Consider the following 19,356-nt stretch of genomic DNA (forward strand, 5'->3'; position numbering starts at 1 on the left):
TTATCACGTTAGCTGCATCACTTGGGGATTATGTTTTTTTGGGGTGGGGGGATCCAGTGGCATTAAGGGGTTCCTGGACTCTCTACGTCAGAATCAGAGATACTTTCCACTGATGACCTGGGGCTTAACCCTACTACTGGGCACAAAACCAGTTACCAAGTATACTTCTTTAGCACTTGACTCCCTGGGTAGCAAAGTCAAACTCTCCAAGGATTACTTAGGGAGGTGTTGAGGGGTTAGAGATACAGCACAAACAAGAGCTTACATACGTTAACAAATCACTGTCCAAGAAGTACTCTGGTTTATAAAAAGGAAAGTACTTTATTGCTATTACCACAACTAAGACACTGGAATATTAAGAGAGGACAATTCTTTGGGATACTGATAGAGTATTCATGTTGTTCAAGGGGACATTGTCTGGTAGTGAAAGTAACTTGGCCAGTTGGCCTAGTGGTGGGAAATCTCTGGGGCAATATGGTTGACCCGTGTAGCTAAATTTTACTTTACAGTCACTCGTTAGACCCAATAGTTTCCATCCGCTCTCCCACCTCCTGCCTGGGTCCAATGTCACAATACCCATCCCCCCCCATCCTAAGCTCATGTCACAGTCGTGTCTGTCAGTGTCTCTGTAAGGGAACATTGGGCACACCGCTATGGTGGTATACAGCTTGCATGGCCCACAGAACTGAGAAGATGCTGGCACTCTCCAGTCCAGCCGAGGAGTTTAAGCTCTCGCACCTGTAACGTCGATGCCTGTAGATCAGGTCAGAAGCATTAGCACCAGCAGCGGTGAAGAAAAGGATATGTCGAAGTTACAATGCTTGTGGCCTTGGCAGTCTTACAGCTTGGGATTCTTCCTCTGGCTCATTCACAATCCATACCTAAATAGTTAGGTGCCCACACGGGTCACAGCAGTAATGTCTTTGTGAAGCTTCAGTCTTTTTGTGGGTGTTTGTAAGCCTTTCTCATGTGTTCCAACAGCAACATCGGTCTGCTTCTCCAGCAACTGACTGCTTTATGGCACTATATAACTTCTTTCAGAACTTGATGCAGGTCTCTCCCAATACCTCTCGTCCTCACTGAGTTGAATAACTGGGTTGCGTCACATCTCATCTTCATAGCAGCATCTTCCTCTTGCAAATAACCTCCCCTCAAAAGCAGTTATTCAGCTTGGTCCTTGAAGCAGGACTCAAGCCACCTCTCTTGTTGGACTTGCTGAGTCCCCCAAAGTGAATGGTCTCAAACCTGGAAAAGGGAGAAGGCAATCCTTACTCCAACACTGGCGCACCAAGTAGTCTCCCAGTCTCCACTGGTGTAGAGCAACAGGCGTCTGATAAAGAAATTGTGGCACACTGACTGGACGTTTCTGTTTAATCTTTAACCCTAATTGTAGAGAAGCTGTGTTTATTCCAGCAGGACACTTCTGTGATTGTTTCTGGGCAATTCTGCACATTTGTAACTTCAGTCATGGTCTTTGTTCAGATAATTATCAGGAGGGTTCTGAGGTCTTCAGAGTCTCTTTCCAGAAGAAACTGAAAACAAGGGAACAAAAGATATGGAGGCTGTCCCATTCAGCTACCACTCAACCTGTGGGGCACAGCCCTCTCAGAGAAAAAAGGGCTAGGAAGAGGTAAGCAGGGGGGATACTCCTTGACTTCAATGGGACCTGCTGTCTTCTCTTCTAAACACTTATCACTCTCTCTGGCCCACTGCCAAGAGGCCAGGAATCCCTAGAATATCTGAAAGCGTCCTCCAATTCACATCACCGGTCTGGGTTTTCTCAGAAGGAAGCCAGTGTTGTCATTGCCATTGCTACATGCCATTGCTGCATGCACCACACATACTCCATTAACTCCTGCTGCCCATTTAGACAATGTTGAATGAGGGAGGGACTGAAAGTAACAGAAGTTGGAGACTGATACACTGTGGGGCTAGTGCACTGAGGGCACTAGAGCACTGTCCCCAACACAAACGCGCATTACTGAAACATTTGCTACTGCAGTTGCAGGAACAGAAATTAAAACACACTGACAGATAAGTCACTTCATGCCCGATGTCTATGTGAAATGGAAGGGGGCATCAAAGTTCTGTAGACTGCACACTTCTGAGGGGCACTTTACATTTAATCCCCTTCACAAGCCACACACATACTGCTTGTGCGAAAATCACAGTAGCATGTCTCTAGATACGAACCTGCTAATTTCAGCCCAGTAACCCAATCAGAATGAATCCAGGTTAGGGGAGAGGCTGAAGCCAAAACAGTCCCAAGCCCCATACCATCTTCTGATAGGGCTTTCAATAGGCCTGTTTTGAGTGAATAGGTATGCGGTGCCCAATGGGTGCCTAGATAAGAACAACATGACCTGCCATTTCAATCTCTTCCCCATTCCCTACCTGCTGAAAATTTGCATAGCACCCCATCCAAACAGCTGTCAAAAGAAGCTAAAGTACAGCTGGAAAAAAAGTTACGACTTGGTAGATGGTCACTTCCTTTTTATTTGGCACCTCAAAGTGGTAGCAGTTACCATGATGTGGCCACTTGCCTACTTCTGTCTTTACTTCTCTGAATGCTGTCCACTAACAACACTACCATGCCCATGCCGCTCTCCTGTTGTCTGCAGGATATGGCTAAAGATTTAGGGCATCTGGAAACACACTGAATCCTGACAACACAGCACCTCAGAAGTTCTGTGACTGTTATAACTGGTTGTGCCATTCACAGCTTCCAATGTGACTGGCTCGATCCACTGAGTGTGGGCATCAACTCTAAGTACAGCACAAGTATCAATGCGTTCCTAGTCGGAGACAACCTACTGACGACATACATGCGGCATATGGGAGGAAGACGGATGTGGTTTAACCTTGTCTATGGAATAACACCAGTCATTACAACATCATGTAGGTAAGTGAAGGCCATCCAGAAAACAAGTACTGGCAAACAAACCGGCCTCTGCTCTAAAATGCCAAGCTACTACCTTTGCCAAGACCTTTTTCATTTGCATTAACATGCCAAACTTGCCACCAGTGAACCATATACATCATGATGCATTTTCACGCATGTGGACACACTCCTGTCCGTTTTGCAATTGGTTTTCTATTTAGGAAAAGCCATTCCAAGATTGATGCTTATCTACATGTATGTATTTTGGAATTTTTTTCTTTTCTTTTCTAAGATAGTACATGCCCTTTTTAGTTGGGTAAATTAAATATACACACACACATATATACATATACATATATATATACACACACACACACACACACACACACATCTGTTCGTGGCATTAGTCGCTGCAGATTCACATGCTGTGCACATCCCGCCATCTGGTGTTGGGCTCGGAGTGTTACAAGTTGTTTTTCTTCGAAGAAGTCTTTTCGAGTCACGAGACCGAGGGACTCCTCCCATTTCACCTCCATTGCGCATGGGCGTCAACTCCATCTTAGATTGTTTTCCCCCGCAGAGGGTGAGGTAGGAGTTGTGTATGCTAGTAATAGTGCCCATGCAATGGAGTAATGTACATAATGTAGTTTAAAGTAATATATTTACAGATATACAGATGTTCAAGATCAACTTCTAAACGGCTACAGGCTCCCGGGGAGGCGGGTGGGCGCATGTGAATCTGCAGCGACTAATGCCACGAACAGATGTACACTGGGTAAGTGACATTTTCCGTTCGATGGCATGTGTAGCTGCAGATACACATGCTGTGCATAGACTAGTAAGCAGTTATCTCCCCAAAAGCGGTGGTTCAGCCTGTAGGAGTTGAAGTTGTTTGAAACAATGTTCGTAGTACTGCTTGGCCTACTGTGGCTTGTTGTGCCGTTAGCACATCTACACAGTAGTGATTGGTAAATGTATGAGGCGTAGACCATGTAGCTGCCTTACATATTTCGGTCATTGGAATATTTCCTAGAAAGGCCATGGTAGCACCTTTCTTTCTAGTTGAGTGTGCCTTTGGTGTAATAGGCAGTTCTCTTTTTGCTTTAAGATAACAGGTTTGAATGCACTTAACTATCCATCTAGCAATGCCTTGTTTAGAAATTGGATTTCCTGTATGAGGTTTTTGGAAAGCAATAAATAATTGTTTTGTTTTTCGAATTAGTTTTGTTCTGTCAATATAGTACATTAACGCTCTTTTGATGTCTAATGTATGTAGTGCTCTTTCAGCTACAGAGTCTGGCTGGGGAAGAACACTGGTAATTCTACTGTTTGATTTAAGTGGAACGGTGATATGACTTTTGGTAAAAATTTAGGATTTGTCTGTAGAACTACTTTATGCTTGTGTATTTGAATAAATGGTTCTTGTATGGTAAATGCTTGAATCTCACTTACTCTTCTTAAAGATGTGATGGCAATTAAAAATGCAACTTTCCATGTTAAGTATTGCATTTCACAAGAGTGCATGGGCTCAAAAGGTGGACCCATGAGTCGTGTTAAGACAATGTTGAGGTTCCATGAAGGAACTGGTGGTGTTCTTGGTGGTATAATTCTCTTTAGACCTTCCATAAATGCTTTTATGACTGGTATCCTATATAGAGAAGTTGAGTGCGTAATTTGCAGGTAAGCTGAAATTGCTGTAAGATGTATCTTAATGGAAGAAAAAGCTAGCTTTGACTTTTGCAAATGTAGTAAGTATCCTACGATGTCTTTGGCAGATGCGTGTAAGGGTTGAATTTGATTATTATGGCAGTAAAACAAATCTTTTCCACTTATTTGCATAGCAATGTCTAGTGGTAGGTTTCCTAGCTTGTTTTATGACCTCCATACATTCATGTGTAAGGTCTAAGTGTCCGAACTCTCGGACTTCAGGAGCCAGATTGCTAGATTCAGCGATGCTGGATTTGGGTGTCTGATCTGTTGTTTGTGTTGCGTAAACAGATCTGGTATGTTTGGTAGTTTGACATGAGGCACTACTGAAAGGTCTAGTAGTGTTGTGTACCAAGGTTGTCTTGCCCATGTTGGCGCTATTAGTATGAGTTTGAGTTTGTTTTGACTCAACTTGTTTACTAGATATGGAAGGAGTGGGAGAGGGGGAAAGCGTAAGCAAATATCCCTGACCAACTCATCCATAATGCATTGCCCTGAGACTGATCTTGGATGCGAAGTTTTGGCATTTTGCGTTTTCCTTTGTTGCAAATAGATCTATTTGTGGTGTTCCCCAACTCTGGAAGTATTCAGTATTTGGGGGTGAATCCCGAGAGAGATTTTCTGCTAACGGATTCTGAATTCCTGGAATAAATTGTGCTATTAGGCGAATGTGGTTGTGAATCGCCCAATGCCATATTCTTTGTGCCAGGAGACACAACTGTGTTGAGTGTGTCCCTCCCTGTTTGTTTAGGTAATACATCGTTGTCATGTTGTCTGTTTTGACAAGAATGTGTTTGTTGCTTATTATGGGTTGAAATGCTTTCAGCGCTAGAAATACTGCCAATAGTTCTAACTGATTTATGCGAAACTGTTTTTGGTGAGTGTCCCATTGTCCTTGGATGCTGTATTGATTGAGGTGTGCTCCCCACCCTATCATGGAGGCATCTGTCGTTATTACATATTGTGCCACTGGGTCTTGGAAAGGCCGCCCTTTGTTTAAATTTATACTGTTCCACCATTGAAGCGAGGTGTATGTTTGGCGGTCTACCAACACCAGATCTAGAAGTTGACCCTGTGCCTGTGACCACTGTGATGCTAGGCACTGTTGTAAGGGCCGCATGTGCAACCTTGCGTTTGGGACAATGGCTATGCATGAGGACATCATGCCTAGGAGTTTCATCACCATTTTGACTTGTATTTTTTGTTTTGGATACATGGCCTGTATTACATTGTGAAATGCCTGAACCCTTTGTGGACTTGGAGTGGCAATCCCTTTTGCTGTGTTGATTGTCGCCCCTAAGTATTGCTGTGTTTGACACGGCATAAGGTGTGACTTTGTGTAGTTGATTGAGAAACCTAGTTTGTGGAGGGTTTCTATGACATACTTTGTGTGTTGTGAACACTTTTCTAGCGTGTTGGTTTTGATTAACCAATCGTCTAGGTACGGGAACACATGTATTTGCTGCCTTCCGATATGTGCAGCTACGACTGCCAGGCACTTTGTAAAAACTCTTGGCGCAGCTGTTATTCCGAATGGCAACACCTTGAATTGGTAATGTATCCCTTGGAATACAAACCATAGGTACTTCTTGTGTGAAGGATGTATTGGTATATGGAAATATGCATCCTTTAGATCCAGTGTTGTCATGTAGTCTTGTTGTTTGAGAAGTGGGATTACTTCTTGTAATGTAACCATGTGAAAATGGTCTGATTTGATGTATGTATTTACTATTCTGAGATCTAGTATGGGTCTTAGAGTTTTGTCTTTTTTGGATATCAGAAAGTACAGTGAGTAAACTCCTGTGTTTAGTTCTTGTTTTGGTACTAACTCTATTGCTTCTTTTTGGAGCAATGCTTAAACTTCTAGTCCTAGAAGATTTATATGTTGTTTTGACATATTGTGTGTTTTCGGTGGAATGTTTGGAGGGAATTCGATAAATTCTATGCAATAACCATCCTGGATAATTTCTAAGACCCAAGTGTCTGTTGTTATTTCCTCCCAATGTTTGTAAAACTTGGTTAGTCTCTCCCCCCCCCCCCCCCCCCCACAGATGTTATGTGTTGGGGATGTGTGACTTGGAAGTCACTGCTTGTTTTGAGGAGTTTTTGGACTTTGGAACTTTACTCTATTCTTTTGGAATTGTCCACCTCTATATTGTCCCCGAAAACTTCCCCGCTGATACTGGCTCTGGTAAGTGGGTCTTGTTTGGGAGGTTGTGGGTTCTGTGCTTTGTCCTCGAAACCCCCCTCTAAACTGTGTTTTTCGAAATGTGCCTCTGTCCTGTGGGGAGTAGAGTGCGCCCATGGCTTTGGCTGTGTCAGTGTCTTTTTTTAAGTTTTTCGATCGCAGTGTCCACCTCCGGCCCAAACAACTGCTGTCCGTTGAATGGCATATTCAGCACAGCTTGCTGTATTTCTGGTTTAAATCCTGATGTACGCAGCCATGCATGTCTCCTTATTGTTACTGCTGTGTTGACAGTTCTAGCAGCTGTGTCTGCAGCATCCATTGCTAACCGTATCTGATTGTTGGAGATACTCTGTCCTTCTTCTACTACCTGCTACGCTCTCTTTTGGAACTCCTTGGGCAAATGTTCTATAAAGTGTTGCATTTCGTCCCAATGGGCCCTATCGTATCTGGCCAACAAAGCCTGTGAATTGGCAATACGCCACTGGTTTGCTGCCTGTGCCGCCACCCTTTTGCCTGCTGCGTCGAATTTTCTACTTTCTTTATCTGGAGGTGGTGCATCTCCTGAAGTATGTGAGTTCGCTCTTTTGCGTGCTGCCCCTACTACAACTGAGTCCGGTGTTAGCTGTTGTGTGATGTACACGGGGTCTGTTGGTGGCGGTTTATATTTTTTCTCCACTCTTGGAGTAATGGCCCTTCCTTTTACAGGCTCTTCAAACACTTGTTTGGAGTGTTTCAGCATTCTGGGTAGCATAGGAAGACTTTGATACTGGCTGTGTGTGGACGACAGTGTGTTAAAAAGAAAGTCGTCTTCAATGGGCTCAGCATGCAGGCTGACATTATGAAATGCCGCTGCTCTCGACACCACCTGCGCATAGGCTGTACTATCCTCTGGTGGCGACGTTCTAGCTGGATAACATTCAGGACTATTATCTGACACTGGTGCGTCATAAAGGTCCCATGTGTCAGGGTCATCTTGACTCATTCCTGTATGAGTTGGGGATTGCATCATTGGTGGAGTGGCTACCGGTGATGGTTGCGGAGAGCATTGTGGAGATGGTGGCAGGGTTACTTGTTTAGCCACCTTTGCCTGTGGCTGCTTGTCTTTTTCCTGAAAGGCAAGTTTGCGTTTCATTTTAATGGGAGGGAGAGTACTGATCTTCCCTGTTTCTTTTTGGATATGGAGCCTTCTTTGTGTATAGTCTGACTCTATTGTTTCCAATTCCTGTCCAAATCTATGTGTCTTCATTTGTGTGGACAGTCCTTGTTCCTCAGTGTAGGAACTTGTTTTCGGTTCCGAGGCCGGATGTTTCGGTATCGAAACCTTTTCGGCTGCTTTTTTCGGTTCCGATGACACCTTCTTTACTTTCGGCGTCGTGGTCTCTCTGTGCCGACCCATTTCGGTGCCGCTATCTCGGTGCCGGACCTGCACGGAGCCACTATCTCGAGCCAGAGATTGCTGTGTGGCAGTATCTCGACCGGAGTCGGATGACTTCGCCCCCAGCGTGCCCTTTTTCGGTGCCGATGATCGGTCACCTATTTTCCGGGTTAAGCCATGGCCTGTTGGCGGTGGCGTCCCCTGGGCTTTAGTGTTTTTTTCGTGAGTTTTGTGTTTTGACGTCTTACTCACGGTTTTCGCCGTTTCTTCGGGATCGATCACATCCGAGTCTGATTCCTGGATGGAGAATGTTTCTTCCTCCTCCTCGAAACGCTCTTGTCCTGTCGGCGCCGACGCCATTTGCAGTCTCCTTGCTCTTCGGTCTCTTAGTGTCTTCCTGGACCGAAACGCTCAACAGGCTTCACAAGTATCTTCCTTGTGTTCCGGCGACAAACACAAGTTACAGACCAGATGCTGATCTGTATATGGATACTTGTTATGCCATTTTGGGCAGAAGCGGAATGGGGTCAGTTCGATCAGCCTTGAAGAGACACGTGGCCGGGCCGACCAGGCCCCGACGGGGGGGGATCGAAAAAAAAACCCCGAAGGGCCACCGGAGCTCTTCAAAAGTAGGTGTCGATCTGTTGTAACTAACCCGATACCGAACGCAAACAATACCGACGATTTTTCCGAGATTCTAACTAACTTTCCGACCCGAAACACGGAGCGAAAAGGAACACGTCCGAACCCGATGGCGGAAAAAAAACAATCTAAGATGGAGTCGACGCCCATGCGCAATGGAGCCGAAATGGGAGGAGGATGACGGGTCTTCGGAAGCAGGGGAGTAAATAGTACAGGGTAGCGGGACAGAGAAACACGCAGCAGAAAGATCAAAAACTAGCAAAAAACATTAACTCCCATAGGGCGCTGAAAGCAAAGACAAAAATAGTCCCTTGATATACAACCTAGACAACTACTCTAATCAGAACACTCTAAGAATAAAATGCTCCTGGGTAAGAAAAACAGACTACTGAAAGAAGAAACAAGAGCAGACACCTCAGGTAGGCAACAAAGCTATCCATTCTTTAGCAAGGGGCTTGTCCTCCAAGCACTGCTGCCTTAAACTCAGCATCAGCAAACAGATTTCACTGTGACTAGAAGCAGCCCTGCATCCCTCATCACAGCCTGCGAAACTCTCAACAGTGACGCCACAGCATAACAGAACAGCAGAGCGCACTGCAAAATCCCCCATTTTTGTTACATTCATCCTCTTGTCGTCGATGTTGATGTTTTGGTCCATTCCCAAAGCTTCTTTGGAATGGTAGTTTTACTTTAACGTTTAATGAAATGGCTGCTGCATAATAAAGCAAAAGAAGTTAAAGCATAACCCTCACATCCGTGTCCTTAATAGAATTGAAATTTCTGTATGACAGCTAGGTCATTTCTCATTCTGGAAAATTTAGGCCTGTTTTATAATGAGCTAACTAAGACATTAGGGCCTAGAATGCATAGAAAAAACATTGCCTAGAGCAGATAGCCAAGCACGGACCTGGGAATCTTAGACCAGTCCCACTGCCTCGCAAGCAGTGGTCTGTTTTGAGACCTAGCATTTTGAGGCCTCTGCCTGATGAACATCAGAGTGACACAAATACTAGACAGCCATTTCTGAAAACTGGTTATGTAGTATTTAGTCAAGGCTTCTCTCTCTTAATGCCTCAATAAACCACATGGCAGACAGGATTTATTTAAATTGGTGTCAGTGTCCTTTCAGATTTAATAGATTCTTCTGAGGAATAATTGCAAAAACATTAGCAGGCCAGACATACAAACTAATATACCGTGATGAAACCTAGGCTAGTTATTTTGTTTTAACTACTTACTTAGAATAATGAGGACACCATTGAAAACGTCATCACACAACCTTTGGCCAGTGACAAACAGTGGAAATCACATTGCACACAAAGTTAGCTGGATAACCATTTGACATAATAATCAAAAGGCACTATGAGAAATAAATGTAATCATATAGATGAATGAACCATAAGTGCACTGTCCTTTTTTAATCTGTTAACACACCTCTTCATCGGTATGAATGAACAAATGAAAGACATGGTTTTATAGACTGTGACAGCTGCTGCAGCAGGAGCACCTTGGCGCCAACTGAGGATATAAGTAAGCATGAGGACTAGTTAGACTATTTGAGAACAGACAGAGGGAGCATTCACAATTCTTTAAAAAGGTGGGTTTTTAACTGGGCTTTAAACATGGTCCTGTAGGTAAATTCCTGATATAATCAGGAAGCGAGTTATGCAATTTGGGTGCCAGATAGGAGAAGGCCCAGCCTCCAGCTCTCTGTATCCTTGGGCCAACTAACAAATGTTTGTGAGGATGGGATCTTTTAACCTTGTTCTGAATGTAGCTCGGCCTGTCAAGTTCACAGCTCTAAAGGTGAATAAAAGTGCCTTGAATTTAATTATTTGGCTGATAAGGCAGTGGAGTATTTTTAGCCCCTTTCGAATTGAATTCTATTTTGGGATATTCAGGACCAGGCAAGCCGTGGTGATGTGGACCTGTTGTAGTCCATTCACCAGTTCTTGAGGAGCAGAACGTTAGCATAATCCAGCCAGGATGTTATTAGGACATGACTGATGGATTTGCGAGTGCTTGCTAGTAGAAATTTAAATATTTTCCGGAGAGATTTCAGTATTGCAAAGCATGTTCCGATCGTAGCACTGACTTGCGGTTTAAAGGACAGTGAGGTGTAAATTATGGACACCCAAGTTTTTGACCATGGAGGTAGGAGCGGGGGGGGGGGGGGGTCGAGTTAGGGGAGAAATACCCAGCTCGGACTGCCAAATTCTTCCATATCCAGCAGGGAGGAGGTGCCAAAGACTAGGATCTCTGACTTTTCAAAGTTTCGTCAGAGACTGTTCTAGAAAACCTAGTCTGCCACTGCCAGAAGGCAGCTCTGAAAATTGTCTGGCACAGAATTGTCTAGATCGCTGAAAAAAAAAAAAAAAAAAGAAATCAATATTAGTCCTATTTGGTCAAGTAGGACCAATATTGATTTTTTTCGCAATTTGAGAGGAGTCTTAATGAAGTCTGTTACTTCAAGGAGTGCCGATTCTGTGCTGAATCCAAACAATTATTTTCAACTATAAACTTTGTCCATTTTCCCAAGTTTTAAGCTTTTTTCCTCATTGCCGGAAGTAGGGAGATTGGCCTATGGTTACTTGGGTTTGGAGGGTCAGAGTTTATTTTTTTCAGCAAAGAAACACCATTGCTTTTTTCCCTTTTTGTGGGAACGGTTCAGGTTCTAAAGAAAGATCAAACAAGTCATTGATCTGGGGATTATTAGCATTCGCTGCTCGCTTGATTCTATGTGGAGGACAGACATCTCATGGAGTGCCAGACCTAAACTGTAGGGTAGTCCTCTCAGAAATCTCTAATGACAGTGATGAAGCAGATGTTAATTTAAGAAATTTACTAATGATTAATGTGTGTTTACTAATGAGAGAACTGCATAGAGAAATTAATTGTAGAAAAATAATGTGTGCTCGAAAATGTGCCCTCGGGGAGTGGTCACCGTATGTATTAACAGATGCAAAATGATGGAAAAATGTAAAAGAAAGTGTACTAATATGTCATAATGAAATGTATAACCTATGTTTTATATTAATTCATATTCTTAAATTAGCCGGACTAAAGGCCTGGTTTCACTGGGCCGTGCATGCTCTGAACGTGAAGAAATCAATTGCTTCACAAAGGACTGGTAACTGGAAGGAGAGGCCTTGAACCGCTCAGAGTTCAGACGGCTCAGCTAGAACATTCTGCAAATGTACCAACGGACAGGAGATGATGAAGACAATTTGATACAATTTTGTGTAGTGTAGGCTAAATGTACTTTCCCAGGACTTGAACAATAGAGGCAATGACTAAAGACTCGTATGCAACAATTTCATTCCCTGAAGAGCCGGATGATGTTCTCATCGCAAGAAGAACCAATCAGTTTTATGGGACATAAGCCTTATGCAAAAATAAAGATTTGGTAAACAAAAACTATAGGTTAAAGTCATAACTTTCGATGGACTGACCAATTAGCAATTAGTGGGATGGACTGGGAGACCCTAATAAAAAGTCATGACAGTGGAAGAGAAATCAGAACTGCGAGGAGAAAGTTGGTGATGTCAGGAGACGCTGTCCGAGGTGCTGACATTAGGCCTGATCAGTAGCTGTCCATTGATGAACTGAAGACAAAGACTGACTTGTTGCTGATCCATTCTGGATAGGTAGCTATGAAAATGTGACTGACAATTTGTGCCTTTTCTTCTAGGTACCAACTGCGCTGTTTTGTAGATTTTCTCTTTAGGTAGATTTTTTTCCCCCAAATTAATGTTTTCACTAAATTGTTTTCGCATGAAGACCCACATGCTAATGCTAATCTTGGTTAGGTAGGCTGACGGGAGACGTTGACTGTGACAAATGACTGACAAATTAATTTGCTGAATTGCATCATTAATGCTGATATTCATTGACTTATGATCTGAGTTGTTGCTCATGTTTTTCCTTGGATAGAAATGTTTTTTTTTTATTGACTAATAAAGATTGATTAATAAAGATATAATTAACAGTGGATTAGAATTGAAACCAATAGGGAATAAAAGTTGTTAACCTTTTCCACAAGTGATGGTTATTATTGATTAGTATGGTTTTCTTTGTGGTTCCTTAAGTGTTTTATCTTGATCAATTGATGTTGATTGTTCAGTGATCACTGCATGACTAGGATACTCCATGCGATTCAAAAGGTTCATCGACCTATACGCGTCCCCTTGTAAGTTTACTTACTAAGGACCGGGCGCGCTAATAACATTCTATCGAAGGTGGTTAACTGTGGTCTGATGTCTTGTGGTGTCTGTGAGGACATGGGAGAAACATTAGTCTGTCTTTAAATTGGGAATAAGTCTTGAGTTATTTTTCATGGAAAAAGCACGAAAGACTGTCAACAAGTGTTTGTCAAGTAGGTGCATTGTTTACCTGATCCCGGATTTAGGATGGACGTTCTCTGCTTCCTCAATTTGTTTAGTAAAGAAACTGGTTTGGCTTTTCTAATGTTTATCCTAAGCCGTTTCAGTGTCTCTTTGTAATGATGTTTATACTCTGCAGAAAAATTGCATTGTCATTTCCTTTGAAATTTCTTGCACTTTCGTTTTTCCTCCTTTAGTTCTGCAGAGAACCATGGAGCAGAGGACAAGGCTTGTTTTCTGTTATGAGTTTTTAAAGGTGCAATTGTGTTAAGGTGATTCAAAATTAGACTCGAAAGTCATGATGGCCGTGTTTATATCGCTCAAAGGATCAACCTTAATTGAGGAGCAGGTCATGTTCAGTACTGTGTCTGAAACTACATGCCAAAGACGATACCGCAGAGCTTTATGTGCTTTACAATCTGTGGGACAGGGTTAAAGGAATAAAATAAAGATCTGACCAAGTCACTGATCAGGTGACTAAGAGCCTTCACTGCGCTCTTGAATATATGTGGAGGACAGACATCTAATAGAGCCGGAACTAGATTGTAGGATAGTTCTCTCAGAAATCTCTAATGACATTGTATCAAAGGTGGTTAACTGTGGTCTGATGTCTTGAGGTGTCTGTGAGGACCTGGGAGAAACATTAGTTTATCTTTAAATTGGGAATTAGGCTTTAGTTCTTTTTCATTGAAAAAGCAAGACAGACTGTCAACAAATCTTTGGCAAGTATATGTGGATTGTTTACCTGATCTCGGATTTAGGAAGGAGTCTACGATTTTAAATATGTTTCTTGGAACGTTCTCCGCTTCCTCAATTTGTTTAGCAAACAAACTGGATCTGGCTTTTCTAATGTTTCACCAAAGCCATTTCAGTGCATCTTTGTAACTGTGTTTATACTCCTCAGAAAATTTGCTTTCTCACTTTCTTTAAAGTTTCTTGCACTTTCGTTTTTCCTCCTTTAGTTCTGCAGAGAACCATGGAGCAGAGGACAAGGCTTGTTTTCTGTTATGAGTTTTTAAAAGTGCAATTGTGATGCATTTTCCACAACAAGTGAAGTCAGCAACCTTTTGAGCCAAATTAAAATCGGACGTTGCCTCAATCAGCTGTGGGGTGGTCAACATGTATTATCAGTCCCGTAAAACCATGAAATCAGAATATTGTAAAAATAAATGGTATAATGGCATAGGCTAAAATCTCGCTAAACTGAAAGTCAGTTTTTGGCGGGGCGGTACACGTGAATTCCAGAAAGGGTGAAACTGTCTGAGATCTTCAAGGTGAATTCTACAGCCCCAGTTTTGTTTTGCAAATCAACCTGCTGGCAATAGCAGAAGAAATTAGAGCTGTAAATCATGGATACCCCTCCTCCAACTGCTACAGGTCTACATGAGAGATCGAGTAACCATTGGCAATGGCCGATTTGAGGTCCAGATTGGAGCTTTTATTCAACCATGTTTCAGTGAGGAAAATAAGGCCCCAGATATTGTTGTGTAACATATTCCAGAGCTCAATTTTGTGTCATTGACAACATGCAGAATGTATTTTCACCCCTGAATGCACATGTATACATTAATATGGAACCACTGCTTTTGAAACAAATTCTCTACTATGTGGAGAAGTGTGGTTTTCTAATCGAGGTTAACCAGACCACAATTTATGTATAAACATTAGACTTTCTAAAATGGAAGTCAACCCTGCCATTTATGCTCTCCCCCCCCACCCACGTTTCTCCTTGCAAATTCTGCAGCACAAAGTCAAACTGAAATGTACTGGTTTACTTCCACTGTTACTGTTTATTCTGCTATCAAACTCTCTCCAGCTCACTCACAACTTGTAACATTATACCTTCAGCTGGTTCACTGTGGTCTGTTCATTCAAATTACACATCATTGCTAATGCATCTAATTTTGTTCTACCATATCCGGACAACCTTAGCATAGAAAGTGCCGAATAATTATTCATGTAGTGGGTTAGTGCTTAGGTTTTAAGAAAATATAACGCTTAATTATCATGCACTTCGATTTGCTGATGTAATTATAAGTGTGCTCATACCACAATGACTCTGGAGTTTCTGTGCTATAATATGTGAAAATAAAGCACAAAAAAGCCTTGATTTTGGGGGTGAGCCAGAAAGATTTTCCAGTTCCACTCGGGATGCGGTCCCTTTCTCTCCCGGTTTTGCTGCCCACTTGGGACTTAAAATGCCCTGTGATTTTGCAATCTATATATTTTCATTTCTTGAGTCTCCATGACACTGACTCTGCATTCCTTGTTTTTTTTAATTTTAGTAATAAAACCTTTTACCTTTTCTATTGACCTAGGACCCAGTTACTCATTGAGCCCATTTACTTGAGGTTTGCTGCAGTGAATGTGTGCGTTCTGATTGAGGTAAAAATTGAGTGTCTAAAAATAAATGAGCCCTCTTCCATTTCTGTGAAGTCTGTGCAGCGGGGAACTGTAGAGGTGGGTACATCCAAAGGACATGAAACCAAGGATTAAGAGTACAAAATCACTGTGATAACTTGTAATTTCTGGTACAAACAGAACACTTTCCTCCAAATTCATAGGAAGACCGAAACAATCATTAGAAGGCATACAGACTAATTAGCAGCAGCAGCTTATCCACAAACGTCCTTAACAAGAGCTGGGCAACTCACATCCTACCTAAACCACATCTGCAGCAGTCCCACTCTGGACTAGGACCTCTGCAGAAGGCATGTATTGCTTGACGTGTGCATACACAGAGCAATGCACCTAATTCACTACCTTTCAAAGGTAAATATGGACTAGGAAAATACTTCGCTTTGCCTCTTTGGCACCTCCCATCTGACTCATAGGTCAACGTCAATGATAAGCTGCATGCACATCAAAGCAGGATAAGCGAAAGTGAGAAGCACAATCATTTTCATCCAAAGAACCCCAGAATGAGTGAGTGAATGAATGAATATGTTTTTTTGTACTTTATTGTTAGGAAACATGAATGGGCCTACGATGTCCTAGTGGATCCTTTGCTCTTAATAGACCACTTTCCAAGCGTTAGGATTAACATTTAATTTCGGTTGCCTGTTGTACATTAACAAGAACTGTACTCACTGCTTGATGGCTTAGTGAATAGGTTTACTGGATTTGAACACACACACACACACACACACACACACACACACACACACACACAAAAAGTCTCTTTGTGGACTTATATAATATATGACCATATACAAGTTCAAAATTCTGTGTGGAAAGACTCCAAGATCTCCTGATTTATCAGTGATATTACAAAAGATTTTGTTAAAGGGAATGCATCCCAACCACCTTTTTGGAAAATTCCGAAAAGTCCTGGTGGACAAAAAAGATTCACCACCGAGTGTGTGGTTTAAAAATATATTATTGTGATAATTATCAATGTATGAATCTTTCTACTCATTTTCTAATAGGCATATTCTACAAAGAACTGTAAGCAGATAGGTTTTAGCTTAAATATTTAAACACATTTATTATCTAATTAAAATGTTACACAACGCGAAAAAGTTTTTCTTACCAAATCTTTCTTGAACCAGGAGAGCCACCTGCTTTCCCACCTGAGTGCTGCCCGTGAAAGACACCAAATCAACCCTCTCATCCTTAGCCATCGCTTTCCTGTTGATTACAGTATCAGTGGTGTTATTGCCTTCATTCGACTGGACATTTACACATAACTACTATGGTCATTTTGCAACAACCAGCCTTTGCAGTGCCCATCAAATGGTCACCAGAATGGTTATTGGTTTCTATTACTTTTGTGTGCGAGATCCCAGATGCATGCTCATTTTAAACATATTATTTAGATTGCTTGGCATGCATACAGAAATTAAGCTTTGGTTATGGGAATCACTGACACGATGTCCCATGCTATGCACTACCCACCCGTGCGCTGTAGAAATGTTTTCTGATAGGCTTTCTCTTGAATATTTCAGTGCACAAACTGATGTAGTCCAAACAATTTTTATGACACTTCTTTATTTTGATTTTAAAAATCAATGGTCTTGTGAAAAAATAGAGATTACACATCATAAAACATGAGAACATTTCCATCTGGAAAATTCTCAGTTCAATATTACTCAATCCACTTTATGCTTACATACATCAGGAGAAAATTCATTATTTTTCAGAACAGCATTTTTTAAAATCTTTCTAGTTTCCGCTCACCTATGTTCCTGTTAAATGCATAGTGCTCATCTTCGGAAGAGGAGGGTAAACACACTCAGACACACAACATTTCCATAGGATTGTAGAGCACATACAAGAAAGTTCAGAAAGCACTTTTTCAATTAAGTGTCTCTTTTGAAGCAAAAATGCCCATCTATGCGAGCTGCAAGAGCTCTAGCTTACTGAAAGAAGCACTTGTCTCCAGATAAGACGGTAGACTTGCAGTTTAACAGATATAGATATAAGGAAATGCAGCTATTTAAAACGGAGAGATCATCAACTCACCCAATATCAGCTCCCCCACATGTCAAAGAACATATGGCACCAGGCAAGTTATTGTCTTCCAGAACTTGGGCAACAATTCTAAAAGAAAAAACATTTACCTAGTTACAATACAATAGCTTCCAAGTGCTGTTAAGAAAGCAATGAAATAAAATCCTTGCAAACATAATCAAGTGAGGTGAGAATGTACACTCAAGCCTTCTGCCATATCAGTACTAAACCGAAACTACAAAGCAGAAGAGTTCCACCTGCAAACAATATTTCCTGCCAACCTATGAATTTTCTTTAGCTGGTATTCTGAGATCCCACAAATGACCCTGAATGGCGGGAATAAAATAACATTAGTCCTAAATGTATTACCTTAATCTGAGGATGTTTTTAAAAATTTACTTCATGGGTTGGTTCTTTAGTACTGAACAAAGGCATGCAAATCCATACTGGGTTCAGCCCATCATTTCCAGTGATGGCATTAGGCAGGCACTGAACGTTTCTGTTTTTGTTATGTTGGCCTGTCTAGTTTACAATTACAACAGTTCTAAAGGATTACTGTTCAGGGCTAATACAGTTAAAAATGAGAAAAAGTGCACTCCATTTAATTCCTCCTTAAGCGGTCATCAATCAAACAACAATGCTAAGGCAGCATGTAACATAAATACTGGCAAAAGTAGTAGCTATCCAGACTTACTTTGTGACAGCAACACTGGTCAGTGAAGTGGTAGGAGCACCTTTCCTTAATGCAAGAAAAAAATACATCAGCTTTTAGTCAAATTTGTGCCTCAGTTTAAGTTAATACATAGTGTAATTTTATCACTCAAACCGGTCATTCGAACTCAAATTAAAAGGAGTGGTCAGAAACACAAACTTCTAACTGTACATGCTTAAAATGATCCAGCCATTTTCTCCGCACACCCAGCAGACAGAACTGATTAGACTGTTGAAGATGGCACTGTTGTATTACTGTAAAAGTATCACTCATGGTCTCCAACAAAAGGCTGATCTACAAAATTCAATAAGTCCAGAATTAAGCAACAAGGTTTTGCTTCAATATTAAAAATGCAATACCTTCAATACACCTCCCCATTGACTATCAGTAGAGGCTCGAGTTATTTAATAATCCTATGTACAATACTCACAATCTGATGAATCGGTTCATGATCGCTTCAAAAGCTATCAGCAAAGATAGGGCAGCCCAATTTTTTAAGTCATTTGATTAAAATGGGTTAAAAAAATATGGAGACAGACCTTCGAATCCAACGACCACATCTCTGGAGTGTCGTAAAAACCGTTCTTAACAGCAGAGCAACAGAGTCAAGACACTCAACTCAAAGCCACCCTTCTTAGACAGCCAAAACAATAATTAGGTGCAAATGTTGTCCTCTCTAGTTCACCAACTCTGATCAATAGATTAAGCCAAATAGGATTACATAACTGTGTTGTTGACCTCAACAGCAACCCATAACTCCAAAGACTGATGATTAAGCAAAAACATGATGGAATTTGTAAACCAACCATATTACCCTCTATCTAATGATGACTCAAGTTCACAGAACTGGACTGAATTAAAAAAGACTGAAGAACAACAAAATGAAGTACCACTCCCATTTCAACCTCACATATGGACTCTTATCTACAAGCGTTCATTAAGAGAGCCTCTATTTTTTTTAATCACCCATTTACCAATCCCCCAACAATGAAATTCCCATGCATACAAGGTTCATTT

The 19,356-nt window shown here is 41.6% G+C and overlaps 1 protein-coding gene across 1 annotated transcript in view; it reads right to left on the reverse strand.

Annotated features, from left to right (window-relative positions):
• Positions 1-19,356, reverse strand: part of ALDH7A1 (aldehyde dehydrogenase 7 family member A1) — a 230,707-nt gene that overhangs the window by 123,725 nt on the left and 87,626 nt on the right. Inside the window, exons 7-9 of the mRNA XM_069227229.1 lie at positions 18,322-18,366; positions 17,640-17,717; positions 16,708-16,805 (exon numbers count right to left, since the gene is read on the reverse strand). Of these exons, the coding sequence (XP_069083330.1) occupies positions 16,708-16,805; positions 17,640-17,717; positions 18,322-18,366 (221 nt within the window). The remainder of the gene's footprint in view (positions 1-16,707; positions 16,806-17,639; positions 17,718-18,321; positions 18,367-19,356) is intronic.

This window comes from Pleurodeles waltl, chromosome 1_1 (genome assembly GCF_031143425.1).
Source record: "Pleurodeles waltl isolate 20211129_DDA chromosome 1_1, aPleWal1.hap1.20221129, whole genome shotgun sequence".
Taxonomy (NCBI): Eukaryota; Metazoa; Chordata; class Amphibia; order Caudata; family Salamandridae; genus Pleurodeles; species Pleurodeles waltl.